This window comes from Callorhinus ursinus, unplaced genomic scaffold (genome assembly GCF_003265705.2).
Source record: "Callorhinus ursinus isolate GAN/ISIS: 27379988/994484 unplaced genomic scaffold, GSC_fseal_2.0 scaffold4, whole genome shotgun sequence".
Lineage (NCBI taxonomy): Eukaryota > Metazoa > Chordata > Mammalia > Carnivora > Otariidae > Callorhinus > Callorhinus ursinus.
The window spans coordinates 70,716,456-70,743,932 of NW_027397066.1; the positions used below are offsets into that span (position 1 = coordinate 70,716,456).

At 40.2% G+C, this 27,477-nt stretch overlaps 1 protein-coding gene across 3 annotated transcripts in view; it reads right to left on the bottom strand.

Annotated features, from left to right (window-relative positions):
* Positions 1-1,942: 1,942 nt before the first annotated feature.
* The window catches only part of HSD17B13 (hydroxysteroid 17-beta dehydrogenase 13), a 51,709-nt gene continuing 26,174 nt past the window's right edge, over positions 1,943-27,477 (bottom strand). The window contains exons 7-9 of one of the 3 annotated variants that reach the window (XR_012377972.1): positions 20,613-20,751; positions 3,934-4,022; positions 1,943-2,482 (exon numbers count right to left, since the gene is read on the bottom strand). Coding sequence is in view for 1 of the 3 variants with exons in the window: in XM_073891921.1 (XP_073748022.1) it covers positions 20,679-20,751 (73 nt within the window). In the remaining 2 variants the exon portion in view is untranslated. Of the gene's footprint in view, positions 2,483-3,933; positions 4,028-20,469; positions 20,752-27,477 lie in introns of those variants that run through there. The other 2 variants (XR_012377971.1, XM_073891921.1) reach the window with 2 other exon arrangements.

Sequence of the window (27,477 nt, forward strand, 5' to 3'; positions counted from 1 at the left end):
TGCTTATGTTTATTTAATGTTGCTATTTTGGTCTCTAAGTCCATAAAGATTGATTTTCGTCTGGATGCCCTCTCTTTATATCTTGGGCCCAGGAACAAGGGTATGGAATCCTTGCCTAAGATAATAATTGTGCTCCTGCCAGAGAGCTGTACAAAGGAAGCAATATCCTGGTGCTAAGACAGAGTGCCAGAGGAGAGATTGGAAGTAAGGACACATTCTGTTTGCTGAATATGTAGAGAGAGCCAGGAATCAAATCTGGGAAGATGTGGGGTTTCTTAGGTGAATGACTTGTATATCCGAACACCGTTTATTGGTTAGAGAGGATATAATGCATGGATGTGTAATTAGCTATCAGGCATCAGGGTGAACAAGGGGGATTGAGTCACCTCTATATCACTTCCAAATCTGAAGTGGTATACTATTTCACCCCGGGAGGGGGAGGGAAGGACATCCTTGGAACTTGACTTTTTACAATAATTTTTTGCTTAAATCGCTATCAGAGCAATGTATTCCAACTGGCCCTGTTTTCCAAATTATGTTCCCTGCCATCTCTCGCAGCAAAAGTTCTTTGAATGTGGACATCTATGTAGAGACCTTTCCAAATTCCCATTTGTGCAAAGCCCCCAAATTGGCAGACGCGTTGTAGCAATTTTCTTTTGAACTCTGGCGGGCATTTTGTCACCAATATAAATACGCTGATGCCTTTGAGCCCCTGCCAATCCCCAGTGCTGGACCCTGCGCGTCTTACATTAGCCATGTTCTGCTTAGAACTCCAAATCCTCCTGTTCCATCCTTGTTTTCTTCCCAATTGTCTCTGGTAACTGGAGCCTAGACCACTTGTGCCTGATCACCAGCTCCATAGAAGCCGTTCTGTCTTTTGAAAATCCTTTTCAGGTCGGTAAAGTAGGATAAGGGCTTGGGGGCGGGGGGGGGGCATATCAAACCCAACCTCCTAGATCATCGAGAGTTTCTTGGACTTTTGCATTCCAGGAAGCTCATTATGGCACTGGGTATGGCTGGGCCTCTGTCTGACACAGTCTCACTTAAACTGTACCTCCCTTAACTCTCACTCCCCTATCCCAGTCTGTAATCATTACCTCAGCAGTCTCCTTAATTTCCCTGCAACACAGGTTGAATTCCAAAAGCTCTTACAGGTCATGACCCCTTCCTGCAACAGGAGTCTCATAGTTTGGCAGTTACCTGTGAGGGGCCTACCTGGTTCTAAAATGATGATTCCAACTGAGATCAAACTGGGTGTTTCACCTTTGTTCAAAGCAGCCTGGATAAGCTGAAAAGCAAAAGCACAAAATGAAACTGTGAAAGGTGAAATGAAATGGAGTCACTTATGTCAAGGAGTTTTAACATGCAGCCAGGAGGCCATTAAAGAAGTGGGGCTTATTCATGTCCTCAGCGGATGGAACCATCAACCTCTGAGCTGGTCCAAGCTGCAAATATTTCAAAGACTGCACAAACACCTGTGATTTGCTGTTTTGCTTAGTGATAGCCTTAGCAACCAATTGTATTCAGCCAAGGTTCATTTTCTGCGGCCAACACCAATCAAAATTACTTGTAAACAACCCATACAAGCATTCTCTTTTGTCTTTTAAAACCCTTGCCTTTTTTTTTTTTTTGGTAAGACTTTATTTATTTATTTGACAGAGAGACACAGCCAGAGAGGGAACACAAGCAGGGGGAGTGGGAGAGGGAGAAGCAGGCTTCCTGCGGAGCAGGGAGCCCGACACAGGGCTCAACCCTAGGACCCTGGGAGCATGACCTGAGCCGAAGGCAGACGCTTAACGACTGAGCCACCCAGGCGCCCCTAAAACCCCTGATTTTTGTTCCCTAGGGGCACACAATTTGGGTTGCTACCCATGTCTGTGCTCCCTGAATTGCAATTCTGAGACCCCCAGATAAATGCTTTTGTTTTATTTCTGCTCTGCCTCTTTTCTCGGTCAACAAGTAACGTGTTACCTCTATGTCATTTGGGCACCTGGCCTCTCAAAGAGTTGGCCAAGCTTGGTTCAAAACCCTAGTATCATGGTCTGTGAGGGTCTGATGTCCTCTTGATGCCTCATGCTTTCCTCTGCCGTCACCATTCCTCTTCCCTTCAGAGGTATCTCCAATCAGCCCCCACGAGATCCTGGAGATGAAATCTGTACCTTCACCACTTTCTACTCACTCACCTCAAGGCTTCCATGATTTTTCCAGGAGATCTGCATGAAGAATGGCAGTGGCAGTCTTCAAGAGATGTCACATCGTGGGCTTTCTTCATCCTCCTTCCACCCCTGTGTCTCGCCCCTCCTTTTCTGAAGCTACCACACAATCCATCCCCTTGTCCTACATAGGGCATTTTACCCACATTCAGACGCTCTCCTTTCTGAGCTTCCAACATACACAGATGCGACAAGGCTTGTCTTCTGCACAAATACAGCCCTCTCCCTGAAGGGAATTCTGGTAAATTTGATTTTTCTGCTTCAACGCACTAGAAAAACAGATTTGGAAAGGTCATGCTAAGGCCAGAACTACTTAGTGCCACATCTTGGGAGGAAGTAATATTTCATCTTTACTTTTGTAGTCTATTTTTTTTTTTTTTAGTTGGTTTTGCCAAATAGCTTCAAATAGCTCTAGCTGGAATAATTGTTACGGACTCCATAGACAGAGAAATACTTCACCTTTGACCCAAATATTGTTGATTTGGTAATTCTTTCTGTTTGCATCTCCTTTCCTTAAGACTCTAATTTGATGCAGAACCTCTGCTAGTGTAATTAACGAATTTCTCTTTATTGCTGTGAAAAGCAAAGCTGAGATACTCCATGCCCTCATCCCTCACCATTTGTCCCTATTTAAACAGATTGTTTGAAAAAAAGGAGGAAGAGGAAGAACAAAAGGAAGGAGGGAGGAGAAGGGCTACTTTAATCACTGTTGCTGTTTTCCCTTATGTACTATAAAGACAGTCTGCAGTCCATTTGATAGACATTATTAAGCATGATATTAGTAGGTGAAGGGGAGGACAAACGATTAATGGGTACATGACCAAGAATGGATTATAGGGAAATACATTTTTTTCATCTTTATTGTATCATTAATCATCGAGGGGTGGATAGGAGTTTTTGTCCTTTTATTCATTCCATTATTTCTCTTTCTTGGAGAACCTCTGTGTTTTACTTATTTAGCTAAACTTTACATGAAAGAATTTAAAGAATACTTCTTTTATTTTAAATGCTTGGGGAATTTACAGAGTTATTTTCCTGGATCAGTACTAAATCCATCTCAGATGAGACTTCAGAGTCATTTGCCCAAGGTTTATATAATAATAAAAATTGCAAGTTATAAAATTTTCTTTAGTGCACTTGTGCTCTCTCTCTCTCTTTTCCAGTTTTATTCCCTGTGTTTAATACTTTACAAATATTTAACATTTTTTCCTCTTACATCTTCTGACACTGAGAATTTATTGCCACTTCCCTTTTAGGAAGGAAAGAGAATATGAGTCTAATCTTGCTGCAAAATGACTCAGAGTTCCCTTACAAACATGACTTCCATGAAAAATGAGAGATGGTGAGCAGAAGGCAGATCAGAACCATCTGCCTATTTAATGATCCACTGTTGACCCACTGCCTAAATTGCTTTAGCCCTTTCCTGATTTAAATTTTTTTTTTTTTTTAAACTACTGGGGCATCTGGGTAGCTCAGTGAATTAAGCATCCAGTTCTTGATCTCAGCTCAGGTCTTGATAATAGGGTTGTGAGTTCAAGCCTTTTATTGGGCTCCACGTTGGACATGGAGCCTACTTAAAAATAAATAAGTGAAAATCAATAAAATTTTTTTTACTATTGAATTATAGTTGACAGACAATGCTACATTAGGTTCAGGAGCACAATATAGTGATTCAACAATTCTACACATTATGAAATGCTCACACAATAGGTGTAGTTACCTAATTTCTCTTTGTTCTAGGGTAACGGACCAGGACTTATTTTCACGGATGACTTATTCCTTTGTTCTTTCTTCAAATTCGGTGAGTACCTGAACTAGCCAGAAAAAGAGCACTTTTTAAAAATTTGTGAAATAAAACAGATTTATCAAGTAATCATTTTTCTATTTTATTATACATTGTATGACAACTGCTTCAAGTAGCATCAATTTTAACTATATTTTTATAATTTAAATTTTTATTGGAGAAATACATGTATTCAGATTTTAATAAGACTTGTAATGAAAAGCAGTATCCTCTGCCATACTCATCCCCCCATCATCCTTCTCACCAGAAGAAACATCTACTTATTTTCAAACAATTTTAAACAATGTATTATTCACAATGTTCTGCACAAAACTAAAATTTTTCTAGACACACCAAGAAGCAGGAAAGAGTGAACACAAAATCAAGAAAAACAGGAATTAATAGAAACTGACCTCAAGATGTGTAAACTGTTGGAATTAGCAGAAAAACTAAAAAAAAAAAAAAAAAGTCCAAGTACTCCTCCTCTCCTGCCCTCGCTACCACCATCATCCCCACTCGTCTGTGTGTATTTTTGGTTTTGTTTTTTGTTTCTTTTGTTTGTTTTTTAATTCCAGCATGGTTAACATACAGTGTTATATTAGTTTCAGGTGTGCAATATGGTGATTCAACAATTCTACACATAACTCAGTGCTCATCCTAATAAGTGTACTCTTAACCCCCTTCATCTCTTTCTCCCATTCCCTTGCCACCTCCCCTCAGGTAACTATTCTCTATAGTTAAGAGTCTGTTTTTGGTTGGTCTCCTCCCCTTCCCCTTTGTTCATTTGTTGTTTCTTTAAATTCCACAAATGAGTGAGATCATATGATAGTTGTTTTTCTCTGACTGACTTATTTCACTTAGCATTATACTCTCTAGCTTCACCCATGTCGTTGCAAATGGCAAAATTTCATTCTTTTTTTCTGGCTGAATAATATTCCATTGTGTACATATACCACATCTTCTTTATCCATTCATCTATTTATTTTGTTTTATTTTATTTTATTTTATTTTATTTAAAGATTTTATTTATTCATTTGAGACACAGAGGTACAGAGAGAGAGAGCGAGAGAGAGAGAGCATGAGCAGGGGGAGAGGCAGAGGCAGAGGGAGAAGCAGGCTCCCCACGGAGCAGGGAGCCCGATGCGGGGCTCGATCCCAGGACCCTGGGATCATGACCTGAGCTGAAGGCAGACGCTCAACCATCTGAGCCACCCAGGTGCCCACTCCATTCATCTATTGATGGACACGTGGGCTGCTTCCATAATTTGGCTATTGTAAATAAGGCCACAATAAACATAGGGGTGCATGTATCCCTTCGAATTAGTGTTTTTGTATTTTTTGAGTAAATTCCCAGTAGAGTGATTACTGAATCTTAGGGTAGCTTTATTTTTAACTTTTTTGAGGAACCTCCATCCTGTTTCCCACGTGGCTGTACCAGTTTGCATTCCCACCCACAGTGCATGAGGGTTCCTTTTTCTTTACATCCTCACCAATACTTGTTTCTTGTGTTTTTGATTTTCACCATTCTGAGAGCTGTGAGGTGACATCTCATTGTTGATTTACATTTCCCTGATAATAAGCCATGTTGAGTAGTTTTTCACGTGTCTGTTGGCCATCCGTATGTCTTTGGAGAAATCTCTGTTCATGTCTTCTGCCCATTTTTAATTGGATTATCTGGGTTTTTTGGTGTCGAGTTGTACAAGTTCTCTAAATTAATATCCAACATCCTCTATATTGGATATTAACCCTTCATTGGATATGTCATTTGCAAATATCTTCTCCCATTCAGTAGGTTGTCTTTTAGTTTTGTTGACTATTTCCTTTGCTGTGCAGAAGCTTTTTATTTTGATGTTGTCCCAATACAGAAGAGGCAAGAATATGCAATGGAAAAAAGTCCCTTCAACAAATGGTGTTGGGGAACTGGACAGCTACAGGTAAAAGAATGAAACTGGGCCACTTTCTTATACCATACACAAAAATAAAATCAAAATGGGCACGCCTGGGTGGCTCAGTCAGTTAAGCATCTGCCTTCGGCTCAGGTCATGATCCTAGGGTCCTGGGATCGAGACCCGTATTGGGCTCCCTGCTCAGCGGGGAGCCTGCTTTTTCCCTCTCCAGCTCTCCCTGCTTGTGTTCCCTCTCTCTCTCAATCTCTGATAAATAAATAAATAAATAAATAAATGAATGAATAAATAAATAAATAAATAAAATCTTTTTAAAAACCTCAAAATGGATTAAGGACCTAAATGTGAGATCTGAAACCATAAAAATCCTAGAAGAGAGCACAGGCAGTAATGTCTCCGGCATTGGTCATAGCAAAATTTTTTCTAGGCACGGCCCCTGAGGCAAGGGAAACAAGGGCAAAAAAACAGTCTGCTTAATTTCAACTGGCTGACAGCTATTTATTTCCTGATAAATAACATGTTCACTCTTTTTTCTCCGATTTTACATATTCTTTTTTTTATTTTTTTAGAGAGAGAGAGAGTGAGAGCATGGGTATGAAGGAGGGGAGGGGCTGTGGGAGAGAGAGAGAGAGAGGCGGAGAGAGAGAGAATCTCAAGCAGGTTCCATGCTCAGAACGGAGCCCAAGATGGGGCTCCATTTCATGACCCTGAGCTGAAATCGGTCAGACACGCAACCAACTAAGCAACCCAGGCGCCCCTATTTTACATATTCTTAATTACTTTCAACAAATTAGTTATCTTACACCTGCAAAAATTTGCCTTTTTTGTTTTTAGTGTATTCTTATTTTATTAACCCATCCTTTATTCATTCATTCATAATGCTTGATGGCAGGATAAATATCCTCTTAAGTTATACATATGTATCAGGTAATCTACTCCCTGAAACCCCATTCTCTTGCTCTCACTCTTTCTGCAAACAGCTACTCCCTGGAGCTCCGTGGCCTTCTGTTCCAAATGGGATTGGTTGCTCTCTAGGTCTGATGCACAACTATCATCCTGGAACTTCCTTTGCCTTTCTTGTGTTGGATTCCCTATTCCCTAGATCCTACATCTTTTTTAGTTAACTTTCCATTGTGTGGAGAACCTCTTCTAAGTAGCTTCCCAATAAAAGCTACATGATAAATAAAAGTTTGAAAACTTGGAACATTTGAAGATGACTATATTCTACCCTCACGTTGATTTGGCTGGGAATTTAATTTTCAGTAGAAAATAATTTCTTCTGGGATTATGAAGACATTGTTCCATAGTCTCCTAGTTCCTGTGTGTATGTTGAGAAGCCTATTTTTTTCATTCACAAGATTTTGTATGTAAACTTTTTCTCTTTGTGGAAGATTTTAGGAGATTTTCATCATCCTGGTGTTCTGAAAATTTATGTTGATGTGCTTTACTGCCAATATTTTTTAATTTATTGCATATGATATTCAGTGGGCTCTATCTGAAGAGTTATAACTTTCATTTCTGAGTGAGTTCCATGAGATCAGGAATTTTACTGCTTTACTGTTGACTGCTGAGTTCTCATCATCTAGCACAGGGTCTGGAACATAGTAGGTACTCACTAAAAGTGAACGAATAAATTCATGACTAAATGAATAGGGGAATTTTTTGGTAATAATTTTTTGTTAATTTCCTCCCTCTCTTTCTTTTATTATCTAGAACTCTTCTGGTTCTCTTGTTTTGTTTTGTTTTTTTTTAATCTTTCTTTTTATTTTAAATCTCTGTGAAATTTCCTTGGCTTTACCTTCTTTTTTTTTTTTTTTAAAGATTTTATTTATTTATTTATTTATTTATTTGAGAGAGAGAGCAGGCGAGTGAGCAAAAGCAGAAGCCGGGGGAGTGGTAGGGGGAGACGGAGAAGTAGGCTCCTTGCTGAGCAGGGAGGAGTCACCCAGGAGCCCTCCCTTCTTTTTTTGCCTTTCTAATGTCCATAATATATCTAAACTCCAAGATTTTCCCTTTTGTTTTCAAAATGTTCCTTTTTTTTTTTAAGATTTTATTCAGGGGTGCCTGGGTGACTCGGTTGGGCCTCTGCCTTCTACTGGGGTCATGATCTCAGGGTCCTGGGATAGAGCCCCACATGGGGCTTCACACTTCATGAGGAGTCTGTTTCTCCCTCCCCCTCTGCTCATGAATGCTCTCACTCTCTCGTAACTAAATTAAAAAAAAAGATTTTATTCATTTATTTGAGAGAAAGAAAAAAAGAGAGAGAGAGAGACCACAAGCAGGGGGAGGGGCAGAGGGAGAGGGGAAAGGACAAGTAGACTCCCCGCTGAGCGCCAAACCTGACTTAGGGCTAGATCCTAGGACCTCAAGATCATAACCTGAGCTGAAGTCAGATGCTTAACCAGCTGAGCCACCCAGGCACCCCTCAAAATGTTCCTTTTATAAAATAGTGCATTTTTCTTGTTCTAAGAATATCTTATGTCCTATACAGTACCTTAAAACTTGAAGATATCACACTTCTTTGCTTGTTTTACTTTAATTTACTCAAAAGTTATGTGCAAAGATTAGTTTGTTTCTTTTTGGTTTCTGGGGTTTAGGTTCAGCTTTTTTCTGTTCTGCTAAATTACTTGGCACACATCCATCTGCTTTCTACATTCTTCTGTGTTGTAGTCTTTTTTTTTTAAGATTTTATTTATTTATTTGACAGAGAGAGACACAGTGAGAGAGGGAACACAGGCAGGGGGAGCGGGAGAGGGAGAAGTGGGCTTCCCACTGAGCAGGGAGCCCGATGCGGGGCTCTATCCCAGGACCCTGGGATCATGACCTGAGCCCAAGGCAGGCATTTAATGACTGAGCCACCCAGACGCCCCTGTTGTAGTCTTTTTTTTTTTTTTTAACATTCTGTCCTTCTATACTTTCTAAAGTTTCCTTAATTGATATTTTAGAGAAATTATGAAAAGGAAGGCGATAAGTTTAGGTCTCAGTCTATCAATTTAACTAGAATTTCCCACTACATTTTCAGTGAAAACCTTAAAGGATTAGGATTAGGTAACTTTTTTTATAAAAATTTGAGCACAGCATGGGAAAATAATCTTGATCATGAAGATGGTGAATGGGTTATTATTGGTTTTACTTTTTTTTTTTTTTAAGATTATTTATTTATTTATTTGACAGAGAGAGAGACAGCGAGAGTGGGAACACAAGCAGGGGGAGTGGGAGAGGGAGAAGCAGGGAGCCCGATGTGGGGCTCGATCCCAGGACCCTGGGATTATGACCTGAGCCAAAGGCAGACGCTTAACGACTGAGCTACCAAGGTGCTCCTATTATTGTTTTTAGATAATAAGATATAATGTTTTAATAAACGGTCGTAGCATATAAGACATTTTTTATAAGTGTGAAAAGTTACTCTCCTGGATTTTATGTGAAAGTTCTAGTGAACTTTTTGAGGATTTATACCACTTTTGATGGCCTCTGCAAAAATTCTAAGGCAAAATAATACGAAGCACGTGTCCTACCCAAAATGGGGAGGATAGGAGGGAAAAATAACATCTCTAAAAATTATTCTTCCACATATATTAAACATAGAAACAACAACTCAAGGACATTGCAAATAGTGCTTTCATTTCAGAATAGGCCCTTCGATGGCTGATTATTTTGCTCCCTCTTGGTGGAGCTGTCTGCAAGGAGTTTAATGAATCAGCCTGAAACCACTGATGCCCAAATGAAAGTGCAAGGAGTCATTGTATAGACTGACCGTCTTCTAGAAGTACAGCTTATAAAATCAAGATAAAATCTTGGTTTCCCTCAACAATCTGAAGGAAGCAATGTCTACAGCAGTGGTCTGTCATTTTAAAAACAATTTGCTTAAAAATATGCATGTAAATGTAAAAAAAATAGCTAAAAGAAATGATAAAGGGGCATATATTTTTAGAAGTCTTTAGCACTACTCGATTTTTTAAATATGTGTATATATATGCATATTCTAGGAAAATAATGTATATACAGCCATATTTTGATGATTTTTAGGTATTATTAATGGACTTCTGTGTTAGTCCAGACCCTCCAAGAGGCAGACACAAAAGTGGGGAATTTATTTATTTATTTTTTTAAAAGATTTTATTTATTTATTTGAGAGAGAGAATGAGATAGAGAGAGAGAGAGCACAAGAGGGAAGAGGGTCAGAGGGAGAAGCAGACTCCCTGCTGAGCAGGGAGACCGATGCGGGACTTGATCCCGGGACTCCAGGATCATGACCTGAGCCGAAGGCAGTTGCTTAACCAACTGAGCCACCCAGGCGCCCAAAAGTGGGGGAATTTATTAGGGAAATGCCTATAAGGAAAAATGGAGAGAGAACCAAGGGAAAACTGAAGTGCTATCAGACTGCTCTGTGGGTCTTACTAAGTCAGAGAGAGGGAAAGGAGTTAAGTCTGGGTAGAATCACTTTATAGAGCAGAACAATTCAAAGGAAAGGTCAGCAAGGCCCTTGGGGACTCCTTGAATCATAGTCACCCCTTGGAGAAATCCCCTATCTCCCAGAAACCAGTTTACCTTAATAACCCTTTCTCTCTCAGTCCCTGCTGGGAGCAGCCCATGAGAAGTATGGACTCCACATAAATGTAATGATGGATTTCAAAGTGCAGCGACTGGGCCCATTGGACTGATATGTTTGTTCCCTGCAGTTAGAAATCTTAGAAGGGACGTTCTCATGCCTGCCTCCAGTTCCAGTATGACAGGTGAAGATTTTTGCTCCCTTTCACGGACCTTTTCCCCTCTTTTCTTCTCTCCAATATCATGATACTCCAATTTTGATTACATCCATATTCAGGGTTTTCATTATTATGATTACATAAAATTTGCTCATAGCTGAGCCAGATAATGTGTTATAATTATAGTATTTTTACTGTGTACTTTGTTTTTCCTAGAGATAGTAACTACCTCATTTTTTCCCTACTTGTTTAGTTTTGAAATTATGGCTAAAGTTTCCCACATTCCCAATAGCTTTGTAAAATACCTCTTACTATAAATTTCCACATAGTCAAACTTAACAGCAAATCTACTAAGTTCAGGAGTGGGCTGGTAAATGATTAACAACTAGCTGTCCTTGGGGGGTTGGGGCACCTGAACTCTGAAGTTTAGCTTTTCCCCTTCCACTGTGTAAATACAGATTTACATATGACCCATTTCAAGCTGCCAGTCGTGATGTCACTGAATGCAGGGTTGCAAAGAGAAGCACAAAGTGTATTCCTGTGAGCCTGTACAAGTTGGCTCCAGCACATTATGGAGGTAGCCCTCCTGGAAATCCTCTGCCTCCTGCTCGGATCTGGACTTGTCATTCGGGAGGCTTGCTATAACTTCAGCTCTCTTGTATTTCCCTGGTTTTCTTCTAATTCTTGCAATAGGTATTATCTTAGTTTATCTGGTCATTTTGATGAACCATATCTTCTGGTTACCGCCTGAGAAAGGCCATATAGCAGGTTGACAAGCTTTCAATTCTTGCATTTACATTTTCAAACTTGCATCTCTGAGGATGTCTCCCTCTACCCTATATTTTCTTGATAATTTTCTCATAGAACTCTAGTTTTAAAATGATACCTCCTCAGAATTTTGTAGGCATCGCTCCCTAGGTTTTTAGCTCCCTAATGTTACTGTTGAGAAGTGTGATACCGTTACCTCCTCAAACTTTTTTTAAAGGTTTTATTTATTTATTTATTTATTTATTTATTTATTTATTTATGAGAGAAAGAGAGCATGAGGAGGAGCAGAGAGAGAGGGACAAGCAGACTCTGCACTGAGCACGGAGCCCAATGTGCGGCTCAATCCCATTACCCTGAGATCATGACTTGAACTGAAACCAAGAGCTGGGTGCTTGGGCCCCTGGGTGGCTCGGTTGGTTAAGCGACTGCCTTCGGCTCAGGTCATGATCCTGGAGTCCGGGATTGAGCCCCACATCGGGCTCCCTGCTCAGGGGGGAGTCTGCTTCTCCCTCTGACCCTCCTCCCTCTCGTGCTTTCTGTCTCTCATTCTCTCTCTCTCTCAAATAAATAAAATCTTCAAAAAAAAAAAAAAGAGTCGGATGCTTAACCAGTTGAGTCACCTGGGCGCCCCATCTCCTCAAACTTTTCTGATTTTTTTTTTAAAGATTTTATTTATTTATTCATGAGAGACAGAGAGAGAGAGAGAAGCAGAGGGAGAAGCAGGCTCCCCGCTGAGCAGGGAGCCCCATGCGGGACTCGATCCCAGGACCCTGGGATCATGACCTGAGCCAAAGGCAGACGCTTAACCATCTGAGCCACCCAGGTGCCCTCTCCTCAAATTTTTAAATGTGAAGTTTTTTTTTTTTTCTCTCCATGAGTGTTTAGGACCAGCTCTGTCCTTAGTGTTTTGCAATTTCATGATCATGCACTTTGGTGTAAATATTTTCTTATTCACTGTTAGTAGCAATCTTTCAAACTGGACACTCACATGTAAGTTGCCCTTTCAGTTTGGACAATTACTTCCATCAATTCTAGTTACCTTTCTTGTTTTTTTTTTATTTTTTAAGATTTTACTTATTTATTTGACAGAGAGAGAGACAGTGAGAGCAGGAACACAAGCAGGGGGAGTGGGAGAGGGAGAAGCAGGCTTCCCACTGAGCAGGGAGCCCGACGCGGGGCTCGATCCCAGGACCCTGGAATCATGACCTGAGCCAAAGGCAGACGCTTAATGACTGAGCCACCCAGGTGCCCCTTTTCTTTGGTTTTATTCAAATTTCCTCTCTTTCTTATTTTTAATTATATCTTTATTTTTCTGGCCTTCCTATTAGACAGATACTGGGCATGCTGGATAGACTAAAAAAAAAACCAAAAAACAAAAAACCCTTCCCCTTATTTTCCATTTCTTCCCTCTTCTTGTTCCTCTTTCTAGATATTTCCTCAATTTCACCTGCCAAAGATTTCACAGAATTTTTTTATGTCTGCTGTCTAATCTATAATTGTCAAGAACTCTATTTTGTTGTCTCTTGTTTCCTTTTAATAATATCCTCTTTGTTTCTTGTATGCAATATCTTTTCATATCTCTCTGAGGATATCAATTAAAGTTTAAGTTTTTATTTTCCTCTCTTTATTATTTTTAGTCTTTAAAAAATTGTTTATGATCTTTATCTGCCATGCAGGAGGCATATTTTTTTCAAATACCTGGCAATCTTGGGTCTCCAGTTCTAAAAAATCAAACAAATTCTGGAGACATGGGCTGGTTCACTGTAGTTTTTTTTCAGAAGACCATTCGATGTTTCCATTTGGGACCCCCAGTGTCAAAATCTATAGACGTTCCCTCTTGTGTGATTCAGTTTCTTAAAGACATAGCAGCCAATCTCTTGCCTGGGGGTTATAAGTCTCTCTACTGGCATTCTGGAGGAGGATGTGGGAAGCATTCCTCTCTCAACATCGTTTCAACAGTGTTAGCATAGAATTTCATCCAAACATTAATTGAGGCCTTACCGTGCAGAGGCACCATAGAAGAGCTGGGAATCTGAAGAAGGAAGGACAAGGTTCCTACACTCAAGGAACTTGATCCAGTGGAGAAGCCCGAGAGCAACAGACAGTCGTAATCCAGTGTAGAAAGGTTATGAGAAGGTAGTGCAGATTGCTCTAAGAGCCCTGACACGGTGGTATACGTGACTTTGTCTGGAAGTGATTAAACACTACCACATCTCCAACTCAGATATGCACAAGCTACACACGCACCTTCCTCCCGTCCCATTTCCCATGCTACTCATTAGATCAAAGTTGTGTTCTCTTGCCTTCTCTCCCATGAGCTTCATTTCCCTTTTCTTCTGGTGTTCTTAGTTTTCTGGGATTAATTATTTGGTTTCTTCCCAAAAAAATTATCTTGTAGATGCAGTATTTAAGTTTGAATTATAATACTGTTTGCCCGAGGAGGAAGACATGTGTTATAAATGGAGAAACTGATTTTTACAGAGATTGTTCTATATAAGGTCACAGAGAAGAGGAAGACAATATGACATCACTAGGGACACCCAAGAAAAATAGCCTGACCATAGCTTATTGGAAAAAAATGTAATGTTTTCACTTATAATTGCCGTAAGTATTTACCAAAAGTTAACTTTATAATTTTATTTTCCTTTAAATTTGTGATATTCTGTTACAAATGAATGCATTTTACATAAACAATTTTTCTTTAGGTTTTCATGTTTGACCTTTTTACTGTCTTCGGAAACATCAGGACAAGAGGAGACATTTTAGTGCTTCTGTGACTGACTTGATGCACTCCTTAATCAATGACAGCTTCACATTTAAAAGAAAATTTTTTAAAGTAAGCTTGATGCCCAACATGGAGCTTGAACTCATGACCTAGAGAGCAAGGGTTACACGCTCACTGACTGAGCCAGCCAATTGCCCCTTGAATCAGAAATTTTGGAACAGACTTCAAACTTACAGATTTTGAACGAAGTAGCCATATGAATGAGCGCCAGCCAAAATAAATCAAGAGGAGGTAATATATGTCACTTCTAGTCTACAAAAACTTTCCCTGCTGATTCACCATCATCTTATTCCCTGTGCTGACTGAATGCAGAGGACATGAAAGCCCACTAGGAGAAAAGAACCACACACACACACACACACACACACACACACACACACACACACACACACACACACTAGCTTGGTCTCCTGAATGGACTGCATTTAAATAATAAATAAAATTCTATTCTATAAGCCACTGGGATTTGGGGATTTATCTGTTACAGTGGTTACTGTTCCCTTAATGGATACACTTCTTCATGAAACTATCTTGCCCCTTCATTTATTTTATTTTTTTTCAAGCTTATTTATTTATTTTAAGTAATCTTTACACCCAATGTGGGATTTGATCAAGATCAAGAGTCACAAGCTCCACTGACCAAGCCAGCCAGGCACCCCTTGCACATTCATTTATTTAAGAAATATTTAACACCTGGGACGCCTGGGTGGCTCAGTCGTTGAGCGGCTGCCTTCGGCTCGGGTCATGATCCCAGGGTCCTGGGATCGAGCCCAGCATCGGGCTCCCTGCTCTGCGGGAGGCCTGCTTCTCCCTCTCCCACTCCCCCTGCTTGTGTTTCCTCGCTCGCTGTGTCTCTCTCTCTCTGTCAAATAAATAAATAAATAAAACCTTAAAAAAAAAAGAAATATTTAACACCTAATAAAAAGCAGCTACTGTATCAAGTCATTGAGATACAGTAGTAAATAAGACTGGTAAGGTGCTTGCTCTCTTGGAGCTTACATTCTCATGGAAGGGAGAAAACCATTGAATGAGTAAGCAAATAAATAGTAAACAGGTGTCTGATAGTAGGAGGTGCTAGGAAAGAAATATGATAGAGTGAACACTGGCAGGATAAAGAGGTTGATGTAGATGGGGTGGTCATGAAAGGACACCCTGTGGATATGACATTTGGGCTGAGGCTTGAATGACTTTGACTACTGGGGAATACTGTAGGAGGCCCAGGAAGAAGCCGGGAGAACACCTAGGAGGCTGTTGCAATAATCCGGGCAGAGCAAGACAATGACTTGGACCAGGATGGCAGCAGAGGACACATAGTGAGGAGGGGTTGAATTACAGATGTGGTTTGAGTGAAGAGTGGACAGGATTTGCTGATGGTTTAGATATGAAGATGGAAAATGACTAGTAAATGGCAAGGCAGATTAGAGCCTGAGTCTTTTGGAATCCAAAATCAGGGTTCATCCCACCACCAATCTGTGCTACCTACTTCCACAGACTACTTTTCACCTTATTCTCTATGACCTAGAATTTCTCCAAGTCACTTTCAATACAAATTCTTCTTAGTAACTCTCCATCTCTGGTACCTGGTTACTACATATGGTCTGATGATTAAGCATAGGATTTTTACGTGATGACCATGCATGGCAGAGATTGCTAATAATCAAATCTCCCCTGAGTTTTGAATGTGTTCATGACTGCCTAGCTGGACACTAAATTCTCAGCTCCCCTTATAACTACGTGTGACAATATGACTAAATTATGGCTGAACTATAGGAACGGAAGTGTTATGTGTATCATATCCTTAGAAGGAAGCTGTTTTCCTTTCTCTTCCTCTTTCCCACTTCCTTTGGTCTTGAACCAGGATGTGCTGGATCACAAGGGATACACCTTGAGGGAAGGTGGAGCAAAAGGAAGAGTCCGGGTCCCTAAACAATATTGTAGAGCAGAACTGCCTTCTTCTCCTGGACCATCCAACAGCTTAGACTTTTAAAATAAGAGAAATTAAACCTTCTCTATTGTTTAAGCCAGTACTAGGAGCAGCTGAACTACTGTCTTCACCATATATAGCACAGATTAGTCAGTATAGCACAGCTTCCCAGAAGGTAGTATGGTATAGTGGTCAAGAATACAGGTTCTAGGGCGCCTGGGTGGCTCAGGTGGTTAAGCAACTGCCTTCAGCTCAGGTCATGATCCTGGAGTCCCGGGATCGAGTCCCACATCGGGCTCCCTGCTCAGTGGGGAGTCTGCTTCTCCCTCTGACCCTCTTCCCTCTCGTGCTTCTGTCTCTCATTCTTTCTCAAATAAATAAATAAAATCTTAAAAAAAAAAAGAATACAGGTTCTATCGGACAGTGGGTCCAGTCCTGTCTATGCTATTCAGTAGCTGTGTGTCCTGGCTTAGTTACATAATCTCTTTGTGCCTCAGGTCCTGTATTTTATTTTTTGAAGATTTTATTTGTTTTTTTATTTAGAGCATAAGTGAGGGGAGGAGCAGAGGGAGAAGGAGAGAGAGAATCTCCAGCAGACTCTGTGCCAAGTGTGAGGCCGATGTGGGGCTCGATCTCACAACCCTGAGATCATGACCTGAGCCGAAATCAAGAGCTGAATGTTTAATGGACTGAGCCACCCAGGTGCCCCTCAGGTCCTGTATTTTAAAATAAGGATAACAAGAGTATCTACCTCATAAAGGTTTTATTCTGGTTAAATAATTTAATATGTGTAGGGCATTTATAGCACTGGTTGGCACATGGTAAGGGCTCAATAAATGCTAGCGACATAGGTAATATTTTAAACTATTTACACTGAGAGCAAATAATGACCCAGAAAACATCTCATTTGAATAGGGATGAGTGAGGATCAGGCCGGGATCATTTTTAAAAAGAATACTTGAGTATTTGCCCTTTCCTGGTTATGGCAGAAAAGGCTAGCTGTCCACCCAAACTCTGGGCTTCCTCTCACAGTGTGGTGTTCTCACTCGCTATCCAGCCAGGGGCTATTAGCTCCCAGGCTTTCTTAACTAGTTCTTGGCTGAAGCCTTTATTAGTAGTATTATTGTGGTAAAATATACATAATATAAAATTTACTGTTTTAACCATTTTTAAATGGTTCAGTTACAGTCCAGTGTTGGTTAGTACATTCACATTGTTGTATAATTATCACCACCATCCATCTCTAGACCTTTTTCATCATCCCAAACTAAAGCTCTTTTTAATTAATTTATATATATATATTTAAAGATTTTATTTATTTATTTGAGAGAGAGAGAATGAGAGATAGAGAGCACGAGAGGGAAGAGGGTCAGAGGGAGAAGCAGACTCCCTGCTGAGCAGGGAGCCCGATGTGGGACTCGATCCTGGGACTCCAGGATCATGACCTGAGCCGAAGGCAGTGGCTTAACCAACTGAGCCACCCAGGCGCCCTATATTTATTATTTTTTAAACTTTTTAAAAATTAAGTTTTTAATTTGAATTCCAGTATAGCTAACACACAGTGTTATGTTAATTTCAGGTGTACGATATAGTGATTCATCAATTCTATACATTATCAGTGCTCATCATGATAAATGTACTCTTTAATCCCCATTACCTATTTTACCCATCCCCTCCCACACACCTCCCCTCTGGTAACCATCAGTTTGTTCTCTAGTTTGTTTCTTGGTTTGTCTCTCTCACTCTCTTTTTTTTTATATTTTGTTCATTTGTTTTGTTTCTTAAATTCCACATATGAGTGAGATCATATGGTATTTGTCTTTCTCTGACTGACTTGTTTTGCTTAGCATTATACTCTCCAGCTCCATCATGTCATCGCAAGGGGCAAGATTACATTCTTTTTTATGGCTTAGGAATATTCCATTGTATATATCTACCATATATTCTTCTTCTTCTTTAGAGAGAGAGAGAGAATGAGTTGGGAGGAAGGGGGAGAGGGAAAGAGAGAATCTTAAGCAAGCTCCACGTCCAGTGCAGAGCCCAAAGTGGGGCTCAATCTCATGACCCTGAAATCATGACCTGAGCCAAAATCAAGAGTCTGACACTTAACCAACTGAGCCACCCAGGCACACTCCCCTTTTTAAAAATGATTTATTTATTTTTATTTTAGAGAGAAAAAGATAGCATGCATGTGAGCAGGGGTGGGGGACAATGGGAGAGGAAGAGAGAGAGACTCTCAAGCAGACTTGGTGCTGAGTGTGAAGCCCGATGGGGGGCTCAATCCTACAACCCTGAGATCATCATCTAAGCTGAAACCAAGAGTCCAACGTCCAACTAATGAGCCTCCCAGGACCCCTATACCACATCTTCTTTATCCATTCATTTGTTAATGGACACATGGGCTGCTTCCTTATCTTGGCTATTGTAAATAATGCTGCAATAAACAGGGGTGCCTATATCACTTTGAATTAGAATTTTTGTATTTTTTGGGTAAACACCCAGTAGAGTGATTACTGAATCTTAAGGTAGCTCTATTTTTAATTTTTTGAGGAACCTACATACTGTTTTCCACAGTGGCTGCACCAACATTCCCACCAATAGTACATGAGGGTTCCTTTTTCTCCACATCCTTGCCAACAGCTGTTGTTCTTGTGTGTGTGTGTGTGTGTTTTTTTTATTTTAGCCATCCTGACAGGTATAAGATGATATTTCATTGTGGTTTTGATTTACATTTCCCTGATGATGAGTGATGTTGAAACTCTGTATGTTTTAAACAATAATTCCCCATTCCTTCCTCCCACCAGTTCTTGGTCACCACCGTTCTACTTTCTGTCTGCACATATATGGTTTTTTGTTTTGTTTTTTTAAAGATTTTATTTATTTGAGAGAGAATGGAGAGAGAGACAGGGAGAGAGAATCTGAAGCAGACTCCACATGAGTGCAGAGCCTGACATGGGGCTCCATCCCAGGACCCTGAGATCATGACCTGAGCTCAAACCAAGAGTCAGATGCTCAACTGACTGAGCCACCCAGGTGCCCCTGTCTACACATATTTGACTAGTCTAGGTACCTCATATAACTGGAATTATAATATTTGTCCTTTTCTCCCTGGCCAACTTCGCTTAACATGATGTCTTCAAAATTCACCCATGTTGTAGCATGTGTCAGAATTTCCTTCCTTTTAAAGGTGGGATAATATTCCATTGCATGCATCTACCACATTTTGTTTATCCACTCATCTGTTGATAGATGTGGCTGGGCTATGGGATCTTAAGTGGATGAGGCCTCTCCATTCTCTCTTACACCATCCAGTTTAGAAAGCCCTGAGATCTTGGAAAACAGATGAACTTCAAGAAGGAAGGAACTTGCACCCTGGAAAAACTGCCCTCTGACCAGGCATACCTACCTGGGTCCTTTAGACGAGTAAGAAACACGTTTTCATTGTATTAATTAACCACTGGAAATGTGGAGTTTATTTGCTACAATATCTTGTGTTACTGCACACTACTCATATTCCCTTATTGGCTTGACAAAATACATTTTGGTCACTGAACCACAAAAAATTTTTTCCCCTCTATCTACTACCACAATGTCTCTGCTTCTAGAAAACCACAGTCCTGGGGCTCCTGGGTGGCTCAGTTGGTTAAGAATCTGACTTTGGCTCAGGCCATGATCTCAGGGTCCTGGGATCGAGCCCCACACTGGGCTCCCTGCTCAGCGAGGAGTCTGCTTGCCCTTCTCCCTCTGCCCGTCTCCTCACTCATTCTCTCTCTCTCAAATAAATTTTTTTAAAAGATTTTATTTATTTATTTGAGAGAGAGAACGAGAGAGAGAGAGCATGAGATGGGGGAGGGTCAGAGGGAGAAGCCGACTCCCCGCTGAGCAGGGAGCCTGATGTGGGACTCGATCCTGGGACTCCAGGATCATGACCTGAGCCGAAGGCAGTTGCTTAACCAACTGAGCCATCCAGGCACCCCACAAATAAATAAATTCTTAAAAAAAAGAAGAAAGAAATCCACAGTCCCTTAATAAAAAAAAAGCAAGCAATATTGAAGGGGCTCTTTGTACTTTGCCCCCATCAGTAAGAGTAAGAATTATGACTTCTTTTCCAGAACCTACTCAAGATTAGTGCATCTCTTACCTTGACTGAACTAAGATAAGATACTCCTCTGTGCGATCCTGGATCATGTTTCAGTTCAAATAATGAATTTTCTTTTATGAAACTGCACAAAGTCCTTCAGACCAAAATCATCAGGCCTTCACTTGGCAAGGGTCCTGGCAAATCAAGAGCAACTTCTGCCATTTGTGTTGGCACCACCCCCAGATGTGTTTGTTTAAGCTCTGCCAGCCAAAATGTATAATGCTTACCTTTCTCATATTTAGCAAGGTTTTGAAAAAAGAGAGCAGTTCCTTCTGTGAAGCACGTACAGACTGATCTTAACCCCATCTGGTGACAGGTTACTAAGTGCAAATAAAACATATTAACAGTTTCCATGCTGACAGGAGTGACTACAGGCAGACTGGCTTACCCAGATTTCCAAGATTCCGGGAGCCCTCCAGGTGTCTGGTCTACCTCGTCTCCCTCAGATTCATCTTCAGGTCCTTCCAAAGAGCAACTTGTTTTCCAACACATCCTTTAACTGAAAGGGGGATTTCCTGGCATTCAGTCTGGGAAAATTAGAAAGCAAGGGATACAAATTTTAAATGTGCCTTGGAAAAGTCAAGGGTCAGTAGTTGACTCCATCTCTGCCGGGTCGAAAGGACCTGAGAGCACAGTCACTCTGGGAGCGCAGAGCCGGCATTAGCAGGAACGCTAAGCCTGGTTGTTCCCAGTCACACTGGCTCCTGGGGTACCAGCTCTTGAAGGTCTCATCCTGAATGGGGAATGGGGGTGGGAGAGGATTTGATAGAAAGGAAAGGGGGAGAGAGGAGTGGGAATGTGAGGCATCAGAAATGGGAGAGAAGAGGCGAATGAAGGAGGAAGAATGCTAAGGTGGTGGGTGAATCAGGAGGGGAAGAAATGGAAGGAGAAAAGGAGAATAAAGTGAGGAAGAGGGAGAGAGGAGAGGAAGAGGGAGAGAGGAAAGGAAGAATGCGAAGGAGAGAGGGACAGGGACGGAAATTAACATTCACTGAGTACCTTTTAGGTAAATGATAACAATCTTAAGGCTAGAACCTTACTTTTCAGCTTGATGGGACAGGGGTTGGGGCTGGGCTTGAGGCACTGAAGGCCATGATATCCACAAAATCTTGTCCTGGATGAGAGCTGGTTGGTAGTTCAAGGCACCTTCAGCCTGCCACAATTTGCAGGGCCCTGCACAAAACAAAAATCTGGGATCCCCTGTTCCAAAATTATTATGACTTTCAAGATGGTGGCAGCAGAGTATGAAAACAATCGTGGGGCCGTTCTGAGCACAGGGCCCTGAGCGGCTGCACAGATTTCATTTCCATGAAGTTCATCTTGTTTTCAACATATTGGTGTGACTAGAAACCTAGAAAAGGAACTAACATTCAAGTAGTGTCTATATGATAGAAAACCATCTGGTTGACTGAAACTGCATCTTTGGCACCATTTAAGTGAAGTGGTGGTTTTGAATTTTTCTTAGACCATCTATTTGCCTTGTGTTATATCAACTTAGCTCAGTTTTCTTTCGTACCTGGCTGTACTGCCTAGAGCTTTATCTTTAAGTTAAGACTTGTGCTTGCTTACCGGACAATAACTACTATGAAATTAATAGCTACTTGTAGTTTTAAATATCAGGCTCAAAGATGGTATTAATTGCACAATAAAGGGTCAAGCGTCCGCTCAAATTTATCAAACACAGGGAGCCCTTGTGATAAGCTCATGCAGACACACAGGAAGGAAGCATGAAGAATAAATTCATAAAAACGTAATTATGTCCAATTATTAGGAAAACAGGTGTAGTTTATTTAACTTGTATATTTTCCTTTACGCTTATGATAATAAATTAAAATGACTCTAAGTCCCCTTTCTCCTGTATTCTGGGTGCCTCTAAGTTTCATATTTAGTTTGTCTATTTTTTTAAAATTTTATTTATTTATTGAGAGAGAGAGAGAGATTAAGAGAATGAGTGGGAGTGGGAGGAGGGGCAGAGGGAGAAGCAGACTCCCTATGGAGCAGGGAGATCAATAGGGACCCCGGGATCATGACCTGAGCCAAAGGCAGATGCTCAATGACTGAACCACCCAGGTGCCCTAGTTTGTCTTTTTGCAGATACAAGTTCTGGTTTGTTGTTGTTGTTGTTTTTTAAAAAGATTTTATTTCTTTATTTGAGGGGAGGGGGCATGAGTGGGATGGGGGGAAGGAGAGGAGGGAGAGGGAGAAGCAGACTCCCCAGTGAGCAGGGAGCCCAACACTGGGGCTTGATCCCATGACCCCGGGATCATGACCTGAGCTGAAGGCCGATGCTTAACCAACTGAGCCCCCTAGGCACTCTGAAAAAAATTCCATTTTATGTAAAGAGTCACAGATTAAGAACTTGGTGGGTGTCTCTGCTTGGTTGTTGGCCCTTGGCCCTCCTTTACACATCAGAAAGGTAACTGGGTCTCTGGGCGGGAAGCTCTCTGGCAAGCTCCCTGCTGCTTGCTCGGACATAGTATGACCAAGACCAGCACCTTTTCATCTTTACCTTCTCACAGTGTGCATTTCTCAGCCTCTAACCATCAGGCTTGGAATTTTAAAAGGGCAAATCTAAGTTTTACTCAGAACATGCCAATTACATATAGAGAGACTAGCAGTCAAAACCTTTTTCATTTTGAAATAATTTCAGATTAACATAATGGTGGTAAAAATAGTACAAGCATAACCTTCAACCAGTTTCTCCAAATGTTAATATCTTACATAAACCAGAGTGTGATTATTAAAACTGGGAAATTAGCATTATTATAATTTTATTCAAATTTTGCCAGTTATCTCACTGATTTTAAAATGTTCAAACTATACGGGCACCTGGCTGGCTCAGTCAGTGGAGTGTGTGATTCTTGTTCTCAGGGTTGTGAGTTCTAGTCCCACGTTGGGTGTAGAGATTACTTAAAATCTTAAAAAATGAAATAAAATGTTCAAACTACATGGAAAACAACGTGGTGGCTGCCAGAAGGGAGGTGGGAGGTGAGGGGGTGAAATAGATGAAGGTGACTAAGAGCACACTTAGCATGATGAGCACTGAATAATGTATAGAATTATTGAATCATTACATTGTTCACCTAAAATTAATATAATACTGAACATTAACTACACTTGAAAAAAATTTAAAATGTCAGAATTGAGTTTTAGTAAGATATAGCTGATAACATATAGTTTTTTAATTTAAGAATTTTTCCCTAAAACGTGTTTACCATCTGAGTTTGTAATCTTAGAGCAAACACTGATACTGGTGAAAATCTGAAGTTATCATATTAAGGCAATCTCTATATAAATTATCCAGTTTTAGTGCTTGAATGGGACATTTGTTTTGTCCTAACTCTGGAAAGATAAATCGGTGAACTTCAATATCAATACAAGTCCCTAAATTTTCAAAAATTGAACATTTTACTCACTGATAAGCTCTTTCTCTTCTTTTATTATGCCCTTTGCCCAAATATATATCTTGTAACATAATTAACATCCAGATGTATATAATATTGTATTAGGGGCTTGACTTACTTAATTTGAAATAACTTGGATTGGATTAATATGAAATAAAGAATATTTCCAAAAATATGATATATAGGATTTCCTTAAAAATAATAGAAGAGGTGGAAGCAATCCAAATGTCCACTGACAACCAAATAGACAAAGAAAATGTGGTACATAGGTACAATAGAATATTATGCAACCTTAAAAAAGAAGGAAATCTGGTCACATGCTACTGCATGGATGAACTTTGAGGACATTATGCTAAGTGAAATGGATATGATTCCACCATATGATTCCACACATATGAAGTATTTAAGGTAGTCAAAAGCACAGAACAAGAGGTAGAAAGGTTGGGGGCAGGAGGAGAAAGGAAATAAGTATTTGATGATAAAGAGTTTAAAAAAGTATAGAGTTTCAGTTTTGCAAGATGAAAAAGTTCTAGAAATCTGTTGCATGATAATGTGAATACTCTTAACACTACTGAACTATACACTATAAATGGTTAAGCAGGAAAACTTAATGTTATGTGTTTTTTTTAAAGATTTTATTTATTTATTTGAGAAAGAGAAAGCAAAAATGTCCTAACCCAGACAAACAAGCAAACAAAGGATGGAAAGACCTTGAAAATAGAGACGACAATAGAAAAAAATAAAAAATCGTCTCAAATCCTACCATCCACTGGAAGGATTTTGGTGTATATCCTTCCAGAATTTTTAAACAAGAAATTAAAAAGATATATCATTTGTTGCTGTCAGATAAAAAGAACTTATACTTACACTCTATGGGAAATGACTCTTTTCTTGTTTTTTTGTTTTTTTTTTAAAGATTTTATTTATTTGACAGAGAGACACACAGCGAGAGAGGGAACACAGCAGGGGGAGTGGGAGAAGGAGAAGCAGGCTTCCCGCTGAGCAGGGAGCCCAATGAGGGGCTGGGATCATGACCTGGGATCATGACCTGAGCCGAAGGTAGATGCTTAATGACTGAGCCACCCAGGCGCCCCGAGTCCTTTCTTGTTATCAAGAAAGTCTTTCAGGGTATCTGGCTGGCTCAGGTGGTGGAGCATGCAACTCTTGATCTCCAGGTTGTGAGTTCAAGCCCCATGTTGGGTGTAGAGATCACTTAAAAAAACAAAAAATCTTAAAAAAAAAAGTCTTTCAAAATAGATCCATAAAGTAGCAACTACACATTGTATATACAAGATTATGTGTTTATATATACACTTCCCCGCCTCGAGTTATTATTGAAAAAGATTACATTCTAGAAATGGAATGATTATAGCCTGAAGAGTTTAAGACAAAACATAGTTGGAAGACGGTTGTTCCAAGCTGTGCTATAGCATTCCAAGTAATAAATTCAACATGACCAGAAAACAAATTATTCACATGTTCCTGTACACTCTGGGTCAGACATGAATTTGTGATTATTATCAAAGAAGTGCCATACCTGCCAGCATTTACAGGTAGCACAATGGATGATGCAAAGTCAAAGGTAATGATGCAACTAACATTAAATAAATGGTAGTAGGGTCTTGTAGAGGCTAGGAGACTCGTATCATTTCAATACAAACATGTTACAAGCGCCATGGCATTATGAGTAATAACAGCATTGCTACCTTTTCTTGTGGCAACGGAGATAAAATTAGCAAGAAATAGCTCATTTGATAATAAAAAAGAAAGGAATGATTCCTGGACCACACAAGAAGAGATGGTAGCTGGATACCAAGAAGAATCTTTACATGCACTGACTGGACAATAAATAAATAAATCTTCCTGTTATTCTAAATCTTCATCAATAAGTCACTATACTTCACATAGACTTATGAATTTTATAATATATATTTTTTAAAAAATTTTAAGTATTAAGCTCTACCCCCAATGTGGGGCTCAAACTTATGACCCTAGACAGAGTCGCATGCACTACCATCTGAGCCAGCCAGGCACCCTTTTATAATATATATATATATATTTTTTTAAAGATTTATTTATTTATTTGAGGGGGGAGGGGCAGAGGGAGAGGGAGACAAGCAGACTCTGCCCTGGGCAGGGAGCCCAACCCAGAGCTCAATCCTGGGACCCTGAGGTCATGACCTGAGCCGAAATCAAGAGTCTGATGTGTCACTGATGTTTCACCCAGGCGCCCCTTATAATATATTTTTAAATCAACTTATTTTTATAGACAGGAGTCCCAAAGGAATATTGTCCCAGGGACCTACACACCCTAGAAATAGCCCTGGAAATGGGATTTTAGTGGAAGTGAGAACTCTTAGGGAGAATCATGAGATGGAGCCTGTCATGGTAAAGCATTTAGAAACTCAGTTGGAACTTATAAGGAAGGAGTCTGCACTCAAAATATGCAGGCAAATTGGCAAAGAGAGCTCAGTATTTGTGCATCCAGGCATTTCTTCAAGTTTCCCTCACAAAGGATTAAAGCCAAAAGTGGAATTAAAAAGGAAAGTTTCCTTCTTTGCAACAAACACTGGGATTTTATTTATTTGGGTCTATTCCCACTTAAGTTTCTCAGATCCTTCCTCTCACACTCAGAAAAATCAAAACTTCTTACTGTGTCCTGTGTGATCCCCAGTAATCTGGTCGCTGCCTACCTCTCTTAGTGCATCACCTACGGTTCTGCCCACTTGCGCTGCCCCTCTGGCCTCATACAGCCCTTCACAGAAGTTTGGCTTTTTGTTGGAATGTGCATGTTCTTCACCCTAGGTATTTGCAGGGGCCATGCCTTAATGAAGAAATACATATTTCTGCCCCAAAATGTTGCTTCTCAGAGAGTTCTTCCCTGACTCTGCTATTTTAAATACTCTCTTATTATATTTCTCATCTATTGTTTGCCCCACCTGCTAGAATGTGAGTTTCATTAAAGCAGGAAATATATATATCACATCTTGGCTTCTTTAACCATTCATCTATCAATGGACACTTGGGCTGCTTCCATATCTTGGCTATTGTAAAGAATGCTGCAGTAAACATAGGGATGCACATGTCTTTCTGATTTAGTGTTTTTATTTTCTTTGGGTAAATACAGAGTAGTGGAATTACTGGATCATATGGCAATTCAAGTTTTAACTTTTTGAGGAACCTCCATGCTGTCTTCCACACTGGCTGCACCAATTTACATTCCCACCAACAGAGCACAAGGTCCTTTTCTCCCCATCCTCACCAACACCTGTTGATTTTTGACTTTCTTATTTTAGCCATTCTGACAGGTGTGAGGTGAGAGCTCATTGTGGTTTTGATTTGCATTTCCCTCATGATAAGTGATGTTGAGCATCTTGCCATGTGTCTGTTGGTCATCTGCATATCTTCTTTGGAAAAATGTCTACTCATGTTTTCTGCCCATTTTTTTCATTGGATTATTTGTGGGGTTTTTTGGTGTTAAGTTGTATCAGTTCTGTGTTTTAGATATTAACCCCTTATTGGATGTATCAATTGCAAATATCTGTTCCCATTTGGCAAATTGCCTTTTTGTTTTGTTGATGATTCCCTTCACTGTGCCAAATTTTTATTTCGGTGTAGTCCCAGTAGTTTAATTTTGCCTTTGTTTCCCTTGCCTCAGGAGATACGCGTAGCAAAATGTTTCTGTGACCAATGTCAAAGAAATTACTGCCTATGTTTCCTTCTAGGAGTTTTATGGTTCCAGGTCTTTAATCCATTTTGAGTTTATTTTTGTGTATGGTCTAAGAAAATGGTCCAATTTCATTCTTTTGCATGTGGCTGTCCAGTTTTCTCAACACCTTTTGTTGAAGA